General features: G+C 33.9%; 1 protein-coding gene across 1 annotated transcript in view; it reads right to left on the bottom strand.

Moving 5' to 3' along the window:
* The window catches only part of LOC129225928 (sodium/potassium-transporting ATPase subunit alpha-like), a 208,825-nt gene that overhangs the window by 69,550 nt on the left and 123,920 nt on the right, over positions 1-15,355 (bottom strand). The window contains exon 7 of the mRNA XM_054860469.1: positions 8,002-8,200. Coding sequence (XP_054716444.1) covers positions 8,002-8,200 — 199 coding nt within the window. The remainder of the gene's footprint in view (positions 1-8,001; positions 8,201-15,355) is intronic.

Consider the following 15,355-nt stretch of genomic DNA (forward strand, 5'->3'; position numbering starts at 1 on the left):
ATTGCTAAATTAAATATAATTTCTCTAAACATTTTTCAACTTCGTGGTTCACACTCGTCGAAAAAAAAAATGCCTCACGTCTAATGGATTCAACTTCATTTACTTCAAAAGCCAAATGCACGAGAGCATTCAGTTTCGGTTACAGTTGACCTTGAGTTGCAATTTAAAAGCCATCATTATAACTTCCCATCGAACATCCTATTCAGAAGCGGCCTTCGAGTAATTCATGTAACATTAACTTGATTCTCAAATATTAGAGAATAAAAGAAAGCGAAAGAGATAAAAGAAAAAAAAACTGCTGAAAGAATTGGATAGAAAGGAAATTCGCTTGCGGTAATGCTTCGCTAGTATTGACAGATTTTGTTTGCAAAGTTGAAATAACGATTGCATTCTTAAAAGCCAATTAAATACGACTGCGGGAACCGGAATTTCAGTTACTTATCAAGATTTTCTCTTGTGAAGAAATTTTTCGTCCGTAATAATTGAATGCTTTTCAATTGTATATTTATCTTTTTTTGCAATTGTTTTGTGACTTTTACAAAAAAAAAATTTTTATATTTCGTAATTGGATAAAAATATCACATATTTTTTTCTGAAATTGATTGCGTTCCGTTTTTGATTCTTTATTTAACGGATGAAAGTGAATTGTGAGAAAGCTGGCCCCTTAACTATTAACTGGTGAGGTGCAGATCTTAGACCTCAGAAAAATTAGACTTCTGCATACATACGTTTTGTTATTTTTGCGTATATGACTTACATATCACTCTTACGGTACTGCTTCAGTTGTATTATCCATATGAATGGAACAAAAACCCTTGAAAAATTAACTTTTTTAATTTGTTAAATTTTGTGGAACGCACAAGGAATACAATGTTGCAGTTATACATACGAGAGTGAATCGGAAAGTTTCCCCTTGTGACTGTAGACAGAGGTATGTATGAAAGTCAAACAATATAAAAACACTTGAAAGGTTCGACAGAGATTTATTTGGCAACGTAAGTACCAATACGTTGAATTTGTCATACCGCTTGATAAGCTTCAACAAGCAACGATAAAATTATAAATTTTAAAAACCCCCGACTGAGTCGCAAGTGTAGAATCAAGAGGGAAAATTTAAAAGCCTTATATTATTAGAAATCAATGTCAGGTATTTTATTTGCTAAAGAAACAGGCAACAGATAAAAATTTTAAATCATTGAGTTTTATTTCCTTGTCGGCAACATTTTATTCGGTTATCAGTCGCGTGAATAAAGGCTTTGCCGTTACTAAAATCTGCTTTAAACGAGCTGATACGTGCATCACATGACTTCCTTTTACTTCAATTTAATGTCATTTCCCCATTACTGGCAATTTTGATGTGATTCAATAGTTTACTCTTTAAATATGATCAACAGTGGCCAAATTGAAACAGATTTTAAAAAAATCGCCAAATTTATCGCCAAGTTGGTGACAAAACTTGGCGACCAAAAGGCTGGCGATATATCGCCAAGTGTCCACCAAATTATAACACCACTTGAGTTTACATCAAAATTAACATTATTTCCTCCCAAAAAGGGACAAAAGACCCCTTTAGAAGCACCCGAATGCAACCAAAAGGGAGGTGCACAACTAGACCCCACTAGGAGTTTACGTACCATATTTCAACTTTCTAGGACTTACCGTTCTTGAGTTATGCGATATAAATACGCATATCCGCACATACATACATACGTACACACAGACGTCACGAGAAAATTTGTTGTAATTAACTGGGGAATCGTCATTATGGATATTTCGCGAGTTTATACGTTCTTAGGCACTTATCCACGTGTGGTCGAGTGGAAAAAAACTCAATATTCATTCGGGCGTGAGTAAAATAGAAATTAAGGTCGATTTTGAGTGAAAAATTTTTCGCGAATACAATACTTCCTTTTATGTAAAAGGAAGTAAACAACGTTATAATTCGAATTCCATGAAACATGGAAGCTCCAAACACATTCTATCAGACGCGGAAATTTTTTTTCTTTATTTTGGTATTAAATTTTTAACTATGTTTTCATATTAAAAACCACGAAAATCCTTTAGAGGTTTTTAATTAGTATCTTCATTAATTAATGTCGTCCAACGATACAACCTAGCTAAGAACGCTCTCGATCAACTCTCCTTTTGAACAAATTTTGTTTTTGAAAATCGGTCCATCCGTTTAGGCGCTAGAGTGCCACAAACAGACCGGACACAGATACACAGACACGTCAAACTTATAACCCCCTTTCTTTGCGTGTCGTGGGTTAAAAAGCCCTTCAGGTATACATCTGAATTTTTCATACGGACGAAGCATTGACCATCAATGTCAAGTATTGTATTGAAAACTCGAATCAGCTGTCCGAAAAATTTTCAAAACATCTTCGCCTGCTGAAAAAGTAAAGTTCTACTGGCAGTTTCCTGAGGTGCCCAAGGAGTTTCGTTAATGAACTTTTAGGAGGTTGGAACTATTAATGCTATGCTGAACTTTTTACTTTTCTCTCCAGGATCCCCCCGTACCTACCAGCATTCGTGGTTTAACCGGTTGGATGGGATCCTGAAGCGAGCTCTGATTTTTTGATCCCAACCAGAAACCGAGCAATCCCTGGTCCAACTCCCCCAGTGGTATCGTTTCACTTGGAGGACTTTATGACCACTAGCATATTTAACGTCCTTCAGTCACCAGTAATGAAGACGGTGGATCTTCAACTAGGTAGGATCGAACCCAGGCTGTGCTGTACTGTGACACTTTGTCGAAATTGAAAAAGATGATTCAGAAAAAGCGGCCTGACCTTCTCAGATCTGGCGTTCTGATGTTCGATGATCAGCGTCGGTGACAGCGTCAGAAATTAAACCAATAATTTTGATTTCAAGGAAAAATGTAAAGACGTTAAAATTACACATTAAAGCATATTTTTAAGTAGAACTTATTCCTTTCAGAGACGCAAAAGAATTTTAAAGAAACATATTTTCGTTTAAGAGGGGAAAAGAAAATATTTCAGTTTGGAAACATACTCACTATCGTAGGAAATCGGTCTTAAAAGCAATATGATGTAATGTTCAAAAGAAGTTTTGAAAGCTTTTTTGTTCTTCCATTTTTATGTCAAAAGTCGAACATATTTTTTTGTTGTGAAGAAATTACATCTTATCAAAGGTCAACAGAGCAAGATTTAAAATTGAAGGGTATGAGGGAAAAATCCCCGTAAGTAAAAAAAAAAAAAGCTAATTTTGAGAAAAACGCAATGTGTGACTGGTGGGATTTTCTCTCTTCAGTCACATATGTTACTACAGTCGAGTCCCGACTTACGCGAGGGATGCGTTCCAAGACCCTTCGCGTAAGTTGAAATTTCGCGTTGTGGAAAAGGGTATATGTAAAAACTTTTATAAACATACCCATACGATTAAAGACAATTGTAAACACCACGTCAAACTGTTAAAAACCATTTCTTAACTATACATTACTGTTTCTTAAACAAAAAATTGAATTTTTATTTATTGTATTTTTTTTTAAAAAAAACGTTTTATTTAACAAAAACTGCTACGATGCACAAAGTCAATGATCAATGGGAAAAGAAGACGTAAAATAAACCACTACGGTACGTATATTATGTAGTAAGAAAAACAAATGCACTATAGTTGTTGAAACTTTCTCTTTTTCCTTCTATCTTCACAGTTTTAAATAAAACAGCGCTCTTGGGTGTCATTATATTTCATTAACTTTACCATATAGAATGAAAAAAATAAATCGAAAATGAGGAGTAGTTATTTGTATAAGCGATGTTTAGACTAATACGGTGTGGGAACTTCCACCCTCAGCGATGTCAAAGAGATGAAGGTCCATTCACGAAAAAACCGCGGTTCCCTTCGGAAATTTTTCATGTTTAGGGTGAAGAATTCGCGTTGGGAATAAAATTCTTTACCCGGGGAAAAATCGCGTTATAGCCATTTCGCGTAAGTCGGATCACGTTGTAGCGGGAGTCAACTGTACTCGATTTAAGGCAGAAAGGTGCGACTTCCGTTTTAGCTTGGACAACACGCGATATATACACTATACAGGGTGTTCCGTTTTAACCTGCAAGACCTCTATTTTCGCAACCGTTAGTTTTAGCTCAAGTCATGAAGAGAATTTATTATCATTATCTAGCTTTCAATCATACCTTTGAGTGTTGAAACATGCATATTTTTCTTATTGGGAAAGTTTGGTTTGAAATGAATAGAACCGCACTTTTCTTCGTTTGTGGTATCATTTTTTTGGAATTTTCGAAAACTACAAGAATTCTTAAATTGTCCTTTCTGACTCAGAAAAGTTATTTTGTCCCTTTGAGTGCATTATGAAAAGTGCTTGGTATTTTTTTAAAAAATTCTGTTATTTTATTCTTTTTAGTGTAAATGTATTTCAGAAATAAAATAATTTTACCCTCACGAAACTTCACCTTATTTTTTCATATAAATGCTCGGTACTAAAAGGGGAAAAACCTATGTGCGTGTCTAAAACTTTAAGCAGTTGGCACTAAAATTTAATCCTTGTTCCTCTCTAGGATTTATGCTTGCTAATTTCATGCTTGCTTCAGAGAAGCCTTGATTTAAAATTTTCATTATGATTGCTTTCAACATTACTGTTGCAAGGCAACAAAATTTGTAACACTGGGTTTTATATTTAGACATTTAATAGGGAAATTACATGAAATTTGCCGTTTTCCATCCTAACCGAAATAATAATTTTGTTTTAGAATTTTATTTTTTTCAGCGTTAAGTTGTACCTTAAGATTAAGCAAATCATTTAGTGAATTCCCGAAGTCTCATAGTGGTCTAGTTGCAGAGATATAAGCAAAACCAGGCCTCAAATTTATCCGTGATAATCAGACCAAGTATAATAAAAGTGCTTAAAAACATGAAAAATGATGTTTTTAATGACTTATACGGTGGAAAAAGCATTTCTTAACACCCGGCAGCTATAAAAAGTTGTGTTTTATCATCCGATTCCTCGATTTATTTAAGCACTAGCAGTACCCGCACAGCGATGCCCGCGCTACAAATTTAATGGAAGTCCATTGAATAAAAAAACTGACACCCCCTCCCCTTCTGATGTGAAATGATCGTTTATCTTTGTATAAAATGCGTACACACCTTTTCAAAAAAAAAAAAAAACTATTTAAATTTCTTTGGAATTTAAAACTTTTCGTCAAATCATTAAATTAGATTTACAGTTGCTTTAAAACTATTTAGCGAGTGAAACGGTTTTTACTGCAATTTAAAATATTTTGCCAAATAAACAAAAAAAGACATCAAATAATATCTTTCAAATGTAAAAATAAAACCGCAGTTCTATTGTTTATCGCCAAACTTACCCAGCAACCACGCTATCATAATCCATCCGTCTAAAAAAAAACCATCCCGTGGAACATTCAAAAATCATCGGGGGAAAAAAATCCTGTGGAACATTCAAAAATCGTCATCGGAAAAAAAGAAGAAAATATCGTACATTTCACTCGGATAAAAACAAATCAAAAGTTTCTTTTCTTTCAAAACAAATCGCCGAAACAATGAATTACATTAATGTTTGCCTTAAAACAATAATCCTAGACTGAACCCCTGCTCAGCGTCTAACGTGCCAAGCGACCACGCTACCAGAAGCCAGCCCTTTTGCGAGTGAAGCGGATGTTTTTTCTTTGTTAATAATAAATGTTTCGCCAAACAAACAAAAAGGTATAAAATCACATTAACAGTAGCTTTCAAATCTTTACATATGAAGAGCTGCGTTGCCCGGCTTTGCCCGGTCTACCTTGAGAACAAAAATTGTGTCAAGTGACATATATTCAAAAATTAATTAAAAGAATAACTTAACAACTTAAAGAATAACTTAAATAAAAGAAAAAAAAAAACACCATGCAAAATTACCCTTCCAAACAATGACGACAGATATTAAAATATTTTTAAGATATTAAAATGCGAAAGATGGATTTTAAAAGCGTAACCATGGAAACATGAAATAAATAAGTTTAAGAACTGAAAATGAGAAAGATGGAAATAAACAATTGGTTCAAAAAGCGTAACCATGGAAACGCGAAAATAAAGTGGTTGAAAACCTGAATCAAATTGACGTATTTCGAAATTGATTTAAAAACGCTTGTAACTTTTTTTCCTTTGAAGATAGAAGCTAAGTTTTTCGACCAGAGGTCGAGAGAGATCTCGAGTAAAAAATCTCGCTTTTTCTAATGCTGTCAAAAAAAAAAAAAAAAAAAAAATGTGGGACTATTCCTTCACTTTTTATTGATAGATTTAATGAAGAAAGTAGTGCCTAAATTTCAGTTAAGCCTAAATAAGTTCGAGCTAAAAACGCAAATTACACCCGCCGTAATTAAAGTTAGAGCATTGAAATTAAATTGTTTAGAACGCAGAAAATTCTAACATTTTCAACGATATATAATATTAATATGTGCAAGTAATTCTTCCCCCCTTAATAGCCAATAATAGGAAATTTACGTGAAATTTGGGCCTAAATTTGAATAAAAAACGAACTATTTGTCGGATTTTTTTCGAATTATAGCCTATGTTACTCAGTAAGAAAGCGCCTTTCATATAGTGAAAGAATTTTTCAAATAGATGCAGTGGTTCCAGAGATTACCTAGAACATATAAACACACAAAAATCCGCTCCTCTTTCTTTATAATATTAGTAAAGATTGAGCCACATATTATGGGAAAAATATGGTCACACTTTTTAGTTTTCAAAATCGCGACATGTGTCCGTTCTGAGCTCTGCGGGGCTTAGGGGTTAAGAAATTCAAAATTGCAGCACCACTACGAAATAGTTAAAGAATTTTGCCGCATTTTGAGCTATAATTGAAGATCCTAGTTCAAAACCCGCGAGTTCGGTGTTTTTTGCCCACTATGCCACACTGTGCACCGTAATTAAGTTAGAGCATTGAAACAAATTGCATAGAACGCAGAAAATTCTACCATTCCAACGATATATAATATTAATGTATGCAATTAATTTTTCACCCCTATATTCGGGAATTAATGTGAAAATTAGGCCTAAATTAGAATAAAAAAACAACTACTAATCTAGTTTTTTTTTTCGAATCGGTCTGCAAACCTTTCCGGTGCTAAAAAAAAAGATACTGTGAAAATTTCGGCGAAATCGGCCGGATAGTTCTGGAGTTTTGCGCGTTTAAACAAACAGACGCTTTTTAGAGACTTCATTTTATACTGTGTAGAGATACGAGTATATAGCAATCTAAAGCCGCTATATAGTTAGGCTAACGCATCAGCTTAAGTTTAGCCATTTTGGCTCGGATTTTTCATTGTTGCATGCTAGGGTTACCACAGCAAAGTTTCGGATTTCGGCAGATTTGCCACAGATAATATTGTACTTAATAAACAATTGACGTGCCGCTGATAATTACTCACAGTGAACAATCACGAAACGCGATAACTCGCCAGAAAAGACAACCACTCAAACACGGGCTCCAATCCAAAATGGCTAATCTTAACCTGATGTGTCGGCTCGTATATATAGGGGCCTTATAGCAACCTGATAGCACATATTATCACGTGAAAGTCGCAGGTACGTCAGTGCAACTCACAACGGTCACAGTCACAGAGACACCGAATGGTAACGGGAGTCATGCTGTAACGCATTTGAGACATGCTTCATACGAAATCCCAGCAACGTCACTGCGACAGTTAATTTGCGATCTGCCACTTTGTGACAAAATCAAGACGTCATTTCAACGTCCTTTTCAGACGTCCCCGTGGACTGAGATTCGTAAATTGCTGTGCCAGTTGATGACTTTACTCAGTGACGTTTCCTAACTGACATGCGAGTGGGACCCCTTTGTAACGGCTCACTATTTTCAAATTTGGGTTCCATTTTAGTCACTTTACCTTTTGGGCTTATATGTAAAAAAATTCAATATGCACAATTTCAGTTTATGCCCCTTAATTTCACCTCTCATGAAAAAAAGAAAGTCATAAAAATTATTTGAAAAATTCGTACCAACTTCGTCATTTACCGTTTCTGCACCTATCAACTGGTTATCGTACCACATGTGCATAACAGTCATCCGATTTTGAGTCAGAGTCCCCGTTTTGTCAGAACAGATCGTTGAAGTAGAACCCAACGTCTCTACTGCCTCGAGGTTTTTCACTAAACAATTCTTTTTGGCCATCCGTTTGGCTGTAAGTGTTAAACATACCTGCAAAAAGACATTATTGTTGTGAAATTACATTTACAGTCATTTAAGGCAACTATGAATCATGTGGCTAAGCTTTGCAACGCCTTGTATTTTTTGGAGAACACCTTCCAAAAAATCTCTTTTTAAAAGTAAGAGATATGTTCTTTCTTATGGTACTAATCAAAAACACATGCAAGATGACAAATTTTAGCTGCAGCGCATTGAAAACTGTTATTTATGTGACCGGTTTTTATGGCCAATTTGGATGACTATATCTTTGCCACAAAGTAACGCTCTGTAACTGAAACACATTAAAAAGAAGTATTTTGACAAGAGAATTACCAAGTACGAGCTTTTGAGTTAATGTTTTTAAAATTTATGACGTCCTAAAATCGAGGAAAAAACTTCCCCACCACGGAGATGGTGAGGTGGGGAAGACTAGGACACTTGACATGGAATCACTATTTTACTAGTTTCCTGGCTTCTTATTCAATTTCGAGGAGTTTAGTTCTCATCAGTTATACATACCCCCTATATAATTTTATTATATATTCCCTATGTAATTTTTGCAGTAGACTTTCAATGATCACTGTCCAAAAAGATGGTGTCAAAAACCATACAATATTAAGGGTGAATGATCAATTACAATCAATGACGCATTCGGAGAAAACCAATAAACGAATAAGTTTTCACACAATAAAGAAAAAAATTTGGAATTAATAATTATATTTGGAATTTTCACAAAGGCCTACTGGCTATACCTACTGGATATCTCAATTACTAATCAGTTTTGATTAATAACTAGAAAATAACCCGTCATAGTATGACGGAAAAAATTTGCCTTTTTATCAGAGAATAGCAAAAATACCCGGCGTTGCCTGGGTTAGCAATAATTATCAGAAACAATCGTTACTTGCATTTGTTTTCTGTTTTAAATGAAAGAACTTAAAACACACCTTTTTGACGTGACTTAAAATCGAGCTTCTTCCTTACTCATAAAACTAAAGTAGCAGTAAGTAAAAAGAACAAAATAGTATTCATTTAGAAACAAAAACACGAAATTTAAGCGCATACAAATTTGAAGAATTTCCGAAATATGAAATTAAACTTCACATGTTTAAAAAGATTTACCAGTTAATACTTATTATTTTTTTTTTTACATTGAGTCTTACTTTCTCTGTATGTCTATTGAAGAACGAACTGTTTAAAAAAATGTAGCCGCGCACCCGTGATCCCCTTAAACTTGCTTTACTTATTTTGGAAAATCTCAATTATTGTGGGTTCTAGGTGCGATTTAAAATATTAGTACCGAATTTGCGGAAATCGTTTTGGATACCTTGGATAATGCTCCCCCTCCTTACTTTGTAAAACGATACGTAACTAATTTTTGTTAAAGAAATATTGTCGCCATATGCTAAGATACTTTTGGTCACCATAAAATGGCGCTAAACAATTTCATCCGTAATGTTTCCAAAATAAGTAGTAAAATTTGGCGATGGTTTGAATTTGTGCACAAAGTCACATTAATGGAAGTTTTTGTGCTGTTTATGGATTTGCCTAATTTAGTTGCTGGATTATTTTACAGTAAAAGAAGTTTTTAAAGATTCTTTGATTGACGATATTTTGTTTACATGGTGAAAGCTGACAAACATTATTACGTAGTCTTTGACTTCAAAAACCGTGACAGTTGAAAAAACTGCCAAATGCATCCGCTATTGAAATCTTTCTGCATAAATTTTGGCGAGGTTTCTGCTGTTTGATTGGATAATGATTAAAAAATCCAATCAGCACAAATAATAAAAAAACCATTAATTACACTAAAGTTCCGTTTAATTGGAAAATAATCAACCAAATCTATAGTTATTATTAGCCAATCTTGGGGAAAAAACGTTACTTTAAGATTTGACTTGAGAAAGGCCTCAAACAGTCAGACGAAACACAAAAATATTCAACCATGGCCCCACTGAATACTTAACGGCCGTGGCAATCGCTGAAATTCATGGCAACAAAGAGGGCGCCACTGGCTACCCCTGTTTTTGTTTCCACTTGGCGTGATTGTGAGCGTTGGCGCTTTGGCATCTGTGAATTACGTGATTTCTCGACCTATTATCGGGCGTACGTCATTTGACGAAAATTTTAATTTCAAAAGAAGGAATGAAGAGAAAAAGTGCTGAATAAACATTGTATTACAAAGGTGAAGAGCATTTCTTATTGTTATTTTAATATCATATCAAAAATTACGTGTAATAAAAAATTTTAACTAAACACAAAAAACATATGATTTTTTTTTAATATTAATGCGTAATTCTTAATAGATTTTTTCAAACTTTTTTTTTTTTTTTTTTTGAAAGCTTTGCAAATAATTTCCAAATTTTTTATTGAAAATCCCCTGGGGTTTCCTTTTTGGATACAACAGTTCTAAGATTGATGATATATGGCAGGCAGCCCTCATTTCTAATTTTACATGCTCATTTACATGCGAATTTTTTCTGCTCAATAAATTACATCGAAAAAAAAAAAAAACACGTTCCGCAATCTGTAAATACATTCATTTTTCAAAACTTGAGAGGGTCATTCATTGCCCCTTTTGACCCTGATGGGGATTGGAGGGGGGGGGGGGTATAGGAATTTACGTTAACAATTGCCATTCTTTTCACTCGTAATGTAGTGTATATTTTACAACGAATAGAATCTAATTAAAAACGTACGAACAGGCCCGACAATTAAAAATTCGCGGGGGAGGGGGGCAAAGGTTTTGTGTAGGGGAAAAAACAACAAAATACGAGCAAAATGCCTAATTTTAGTATGTTTGTAAAATTTAGGGGTGTCATAATTAACTCCTCCCCACCGTGATATCCCCACTTGACAGGCCTGGTTAGGAATATTCTTTTTCAAATGAAGAAGAACAATAGAAAAGTTAAAAATATGATGGCAATTTAAGAAAATGAACCATTAACATAATTTTAAAAACATTTAAAATCAGAGTGTGACTAATACATGGTTCTACGACGGGTCCGTGGTTCTCGCACCAATATTGTACGGACACCAAAATAATGTCATTTATCTATTTCCCCTTCCATTTTTAGCACATCTCATGTTATAATAACTTTAGTGTAGATTTTAGTAGTATATTAGTGTACAATACGCATAGAGATGCACAAACGCTCAGTGCGCAAGAGCTATTTCGAAAAAGCGCAGATTTTTTTTCTTACAAAAGGAAATTCATAGCATAATCAAAAAATAAATAAAAATAACATGGAGCTAGAAAAAACTTTCATTTTCCCGAAGCTTAGTTTTTAATTAATTTTTTTAAATGTCCGATTTTGAAAATAAGGCGTGGTCTTTATGGCGTCACAAATGATGTACTTTGGTGCATCTGTCTACCGCGTTTCTACGTTATGATGATCAAGAAGCGAATTACATATTGCACTCTACGCTTACTATCAATCATATAGTTGCCAACACTTGTGAGTAAAGAAACTAATTGAATATTGTACTCTGTGAGTGGCATCAGTGAATGGCATTTCATCATTTGTGATGTCATCGGCAGAAGCGTAAACAATGAAAGTGCACCGATTAATGCATTTTTTTTTAAATATTAAACTTAGTCAAGTTATTTTAAAAAATGATCAGATCCTATGATTAAAAATGTTCTTTCAAAAAAAAAAAAAAAAAAACCTTAAAATTTCGGAAACGACCCTGTTGCTTCACACGCTTTGAGCATTAAAAAAATGTATATACAGTAAAACCCCTTCTAACGGACACCTCTCTAATGCGGACACCCCTTTTATGCGGACAATTTTTAATTCCCCGATTCCAAGGCAAAAAACATTATTAAACTCCTGTCTTGCGGACACCCCTCTATTGCGGACAAAAAAAATTGTCCCGTTAGTGTCCGCATTAGAGGGGTTTTACTGTATATAAACCCAATCCTCTTTTTATGCGGTGAATAGGGACCGCATAAAAAAATCGTGTAAAAAAAATGCTTGAAACTTCACCAGTAAGCTTTAAAAAGTTTTCGCAACTGAGTTAAAAAATATTTTTTTATGCGGTGGATAGGGACTGCATAAAAAAAGTCTCACGTAGAAAATACCCAAAATATTATATTTAAACGAAATCAAAATAAACGAAGCGATGATAATTTTGCCGACTCCCGAAAAATTTCCCGAATTAAGAAATTCTTGGAAAGTCACAGTGACTTCCCATCGGATGCCCCTGTCGACCCTTGAATGATACTACCAAGCACTCGTTTGAAAAATAATTTTCGCTCTTTTTATAAATAATTTTTATAAACTACACAAAAAAAAGTCCGCACAAAAACAGGTTTGGGTGTACACACACACATCGGAAGGCGCACAGACCGGAGAGCGTTCACTTTAGCTCAGGTTCTATCCCCACCCCCAGGCTCCCACCTTACCTATAGCATCCCAGGTGCTATTACTTCAATATATTTTTCAATTGTAATAAAGTGTTCACGCAGTAAATAATTTTTATGATAAAGGTCAGATTCGGCCATAAAATATTTATCTTTCTTACGGCCTCGTATTACCTATTCTAAAAAATCAACAGTGATATTATGACGGGTGCAAATTTCTTAGTCATTTCCATTTCATTCCATTTGTAGAAACAAGAAACCCAACGAGTAGGATCCTATCGCAATTCATGATCGTGAATAACTTAATTCGAACTCATCAAGCAGCCAAATTTCAAATTATTATTATTTTTTAAAATTTATTTTAAACATTTAACAAATACATGCAATAGGGAAAGAAACTCCTCAAATATCTACACATGAATTTGTGAAACTAATTTTTTTTTTTAAAATGGGGAACAGATTATTTTACAAAATATCAACACTGTTGATATTTTGTAAAATCCTAGCAGGGGAGAGTTCCGTACAAAATTTATTTTGTCTTTGCAAAATCAAAACAATGATATGATTTTTTTTATTTGCCATTTTAAAGATGTTTTTAAACATACATTCGATTTGCGATAGCTCGAATGTAAAAAGACCGACGGAAAACTTCGACTTATCGAAAGTTTGACTTAACGATAGTTTTGGTTTTTGATATTTTAATATTAAAAACCATCGAATACTTTAATTAATATGTACATATAACAGACAAAATTACAGAACTTAAGTTTTTTAGCACAATATGCACAGTTTAATCAAATGTATTGATAGAAAAAAATCAAAAGCATGCTGGAACCGCTTGAATAGCTGATTCTACTTCAGGAAATGTGCACATCTTCATTCGTTTCAAATTCGGATTGCAAGTGAAGGTAAAATAATTATTCTCCCATAGTCACTTCTTTTTTTTTCTTTTTCTTTTTTTTGTTCTTTCGAAATAATTTCGAGTAATTTTGGAAAAAACTTCGAGTTGAAAGAAGTTAACTTCGAGTTATTCAGAATAATTAGAATGGAATTAAAGACTAAGTTGTCAAGTCTTGATAAAAATTTCGAGTTATAGTAATATTCGATTTATCGGACTTCGAAGTATCGCAAATTTACTGTACTTTTAAGAAAATTAAAATATTTAGCGATGTAAAATCCTGTAAACATTGAATTCGTCATAAAAAACTATTTTCTACACTTTAAGCATGAATGAGAAAGGAGCTTTCAACTAGAAACTTTGCAGGAAATTTGATCGCCAAGTTTGGCGAAAATTAGGATATGAATTTTTTGTTAGAAAAATAAAATACACACACACAGAAGACCGTCAAGTATCCGCAGGAATCTAAGATCTGCTTACAAATTTTTGTAATCTTGTTCTAATAGTATAGCATTAGGAGCAGCTCTAAATATCTAGCAATATCTAGCATTTCTTAAAATAAAAAAAAGTGTGGGGGGGGGGGGGGAATTTCCGTGATAGGTACGTAGCGGAGCATTTTTTAATCTGGCGATTAGTTTCAATTTTATTTATTGTCGGGGACTATTTCAAGTTACATATGAAGTATTTATTTGGCGATACCATAAACTATTTTGTCTTTTTCAAAGACTTGTAAGCGAAGCGATAAGCCCTAGAAACAAGATCTAAAAGTCCATTAAAATAAAAAATAATCCTCTGAATAATTATGTTTCTCCATTAAGCGTAAAATAATCCATCAAATGATACACAAGCTATAAATGAACATGTAAAATTAAATTAAAAGAAATCGCCTAACCAACTTTAGATCCACCATTTACGCATTAAATAATCAGCTAAATAACTTTACTAATTCGATTCGAATTGGTTTTTACGGTATATTTCTGAGCATCTTGCGAGATATTGATGTTTGTTACATGTTCCATTTATTAATTAAAATAAACAAGCTTTGAAACTTGTCGTTGATTGGTGGATGCAACCGTGGCTTGTGGCGCCTCCTAGCGGTCAGAATGGGCAAATATGAAGTTTTGAAGTTTTTCCATCTAGTGTGGCCATGTTCAAGTGCAGAAATAGTTGCCCCGGTTTAACACAAGAAAGTCAAAAATTGTCAAGGCCTGGTAAGCGCCAGCGCATTCAGTGGGGCCATGATTCAACAATTCTAACTATGAACTGGGAGTTGAGATGATACACTAAATAATGAATTGGGTTGAGGAAAGTCTTCGAACATGGAACAAAAAAAGCCCATAACTCGTTTTTCATACAACTTAGAACTTTCTAACAGATGCCATCTTCAGCAGAAAAATAAGCTCTTTCGATGGACACAATTTTAATATGTGCACGTATTTTTTAACCGTCATATTGGGGCATTTATGCGAAAATTTGGACAAATTAGAATAAAAAAGGAACTATCAATCGGATTTTTATCGAACTGGTCTACAAACCTCCCCAGTACCAAAAAGAACAAACGGTGAAAGTTTCAGCCAAATCTGCCGGGTAGTTTCTGAGATCTTAGGGAACAAATTTACCAAAGTCCATTTTTATATATATAGACTAGCAAAAATACCCTGCGTTGCCTGGGTCAGTAAAAACTATGAGAAACAATCGTTACTTGCCCTTGTTTTCTGTTTTAAGCGAAAGCATTTAAAACAAACCTTTTTGACGTGATTAAAAATCGAGCTTCTTCCTTACTCATTAAACTAAAATAGCAAAATAGCAATAAGTATAAAGAACAAAATAGTATTCAATTAGAAACGAAAGCACGACATTTTAAGCATATACAAATTTGAAGAATTTCCGAAATATGAAATTA

The sequence above is a fragment of the Uloborus diversus genome, chromosome 7, assembly GCF_026930045.1.
Source record: "Uloborus diversus isolate 005 chromosome 7, Udiv.v.3.1, whole genome shotgun sequence".
NCBI classification, from domain to species: Eukaryota; Metazoa; Arthropoda; class Arachnida; order Araneae; family Uloboridae; genus Uloborus; species Uloborus diversus.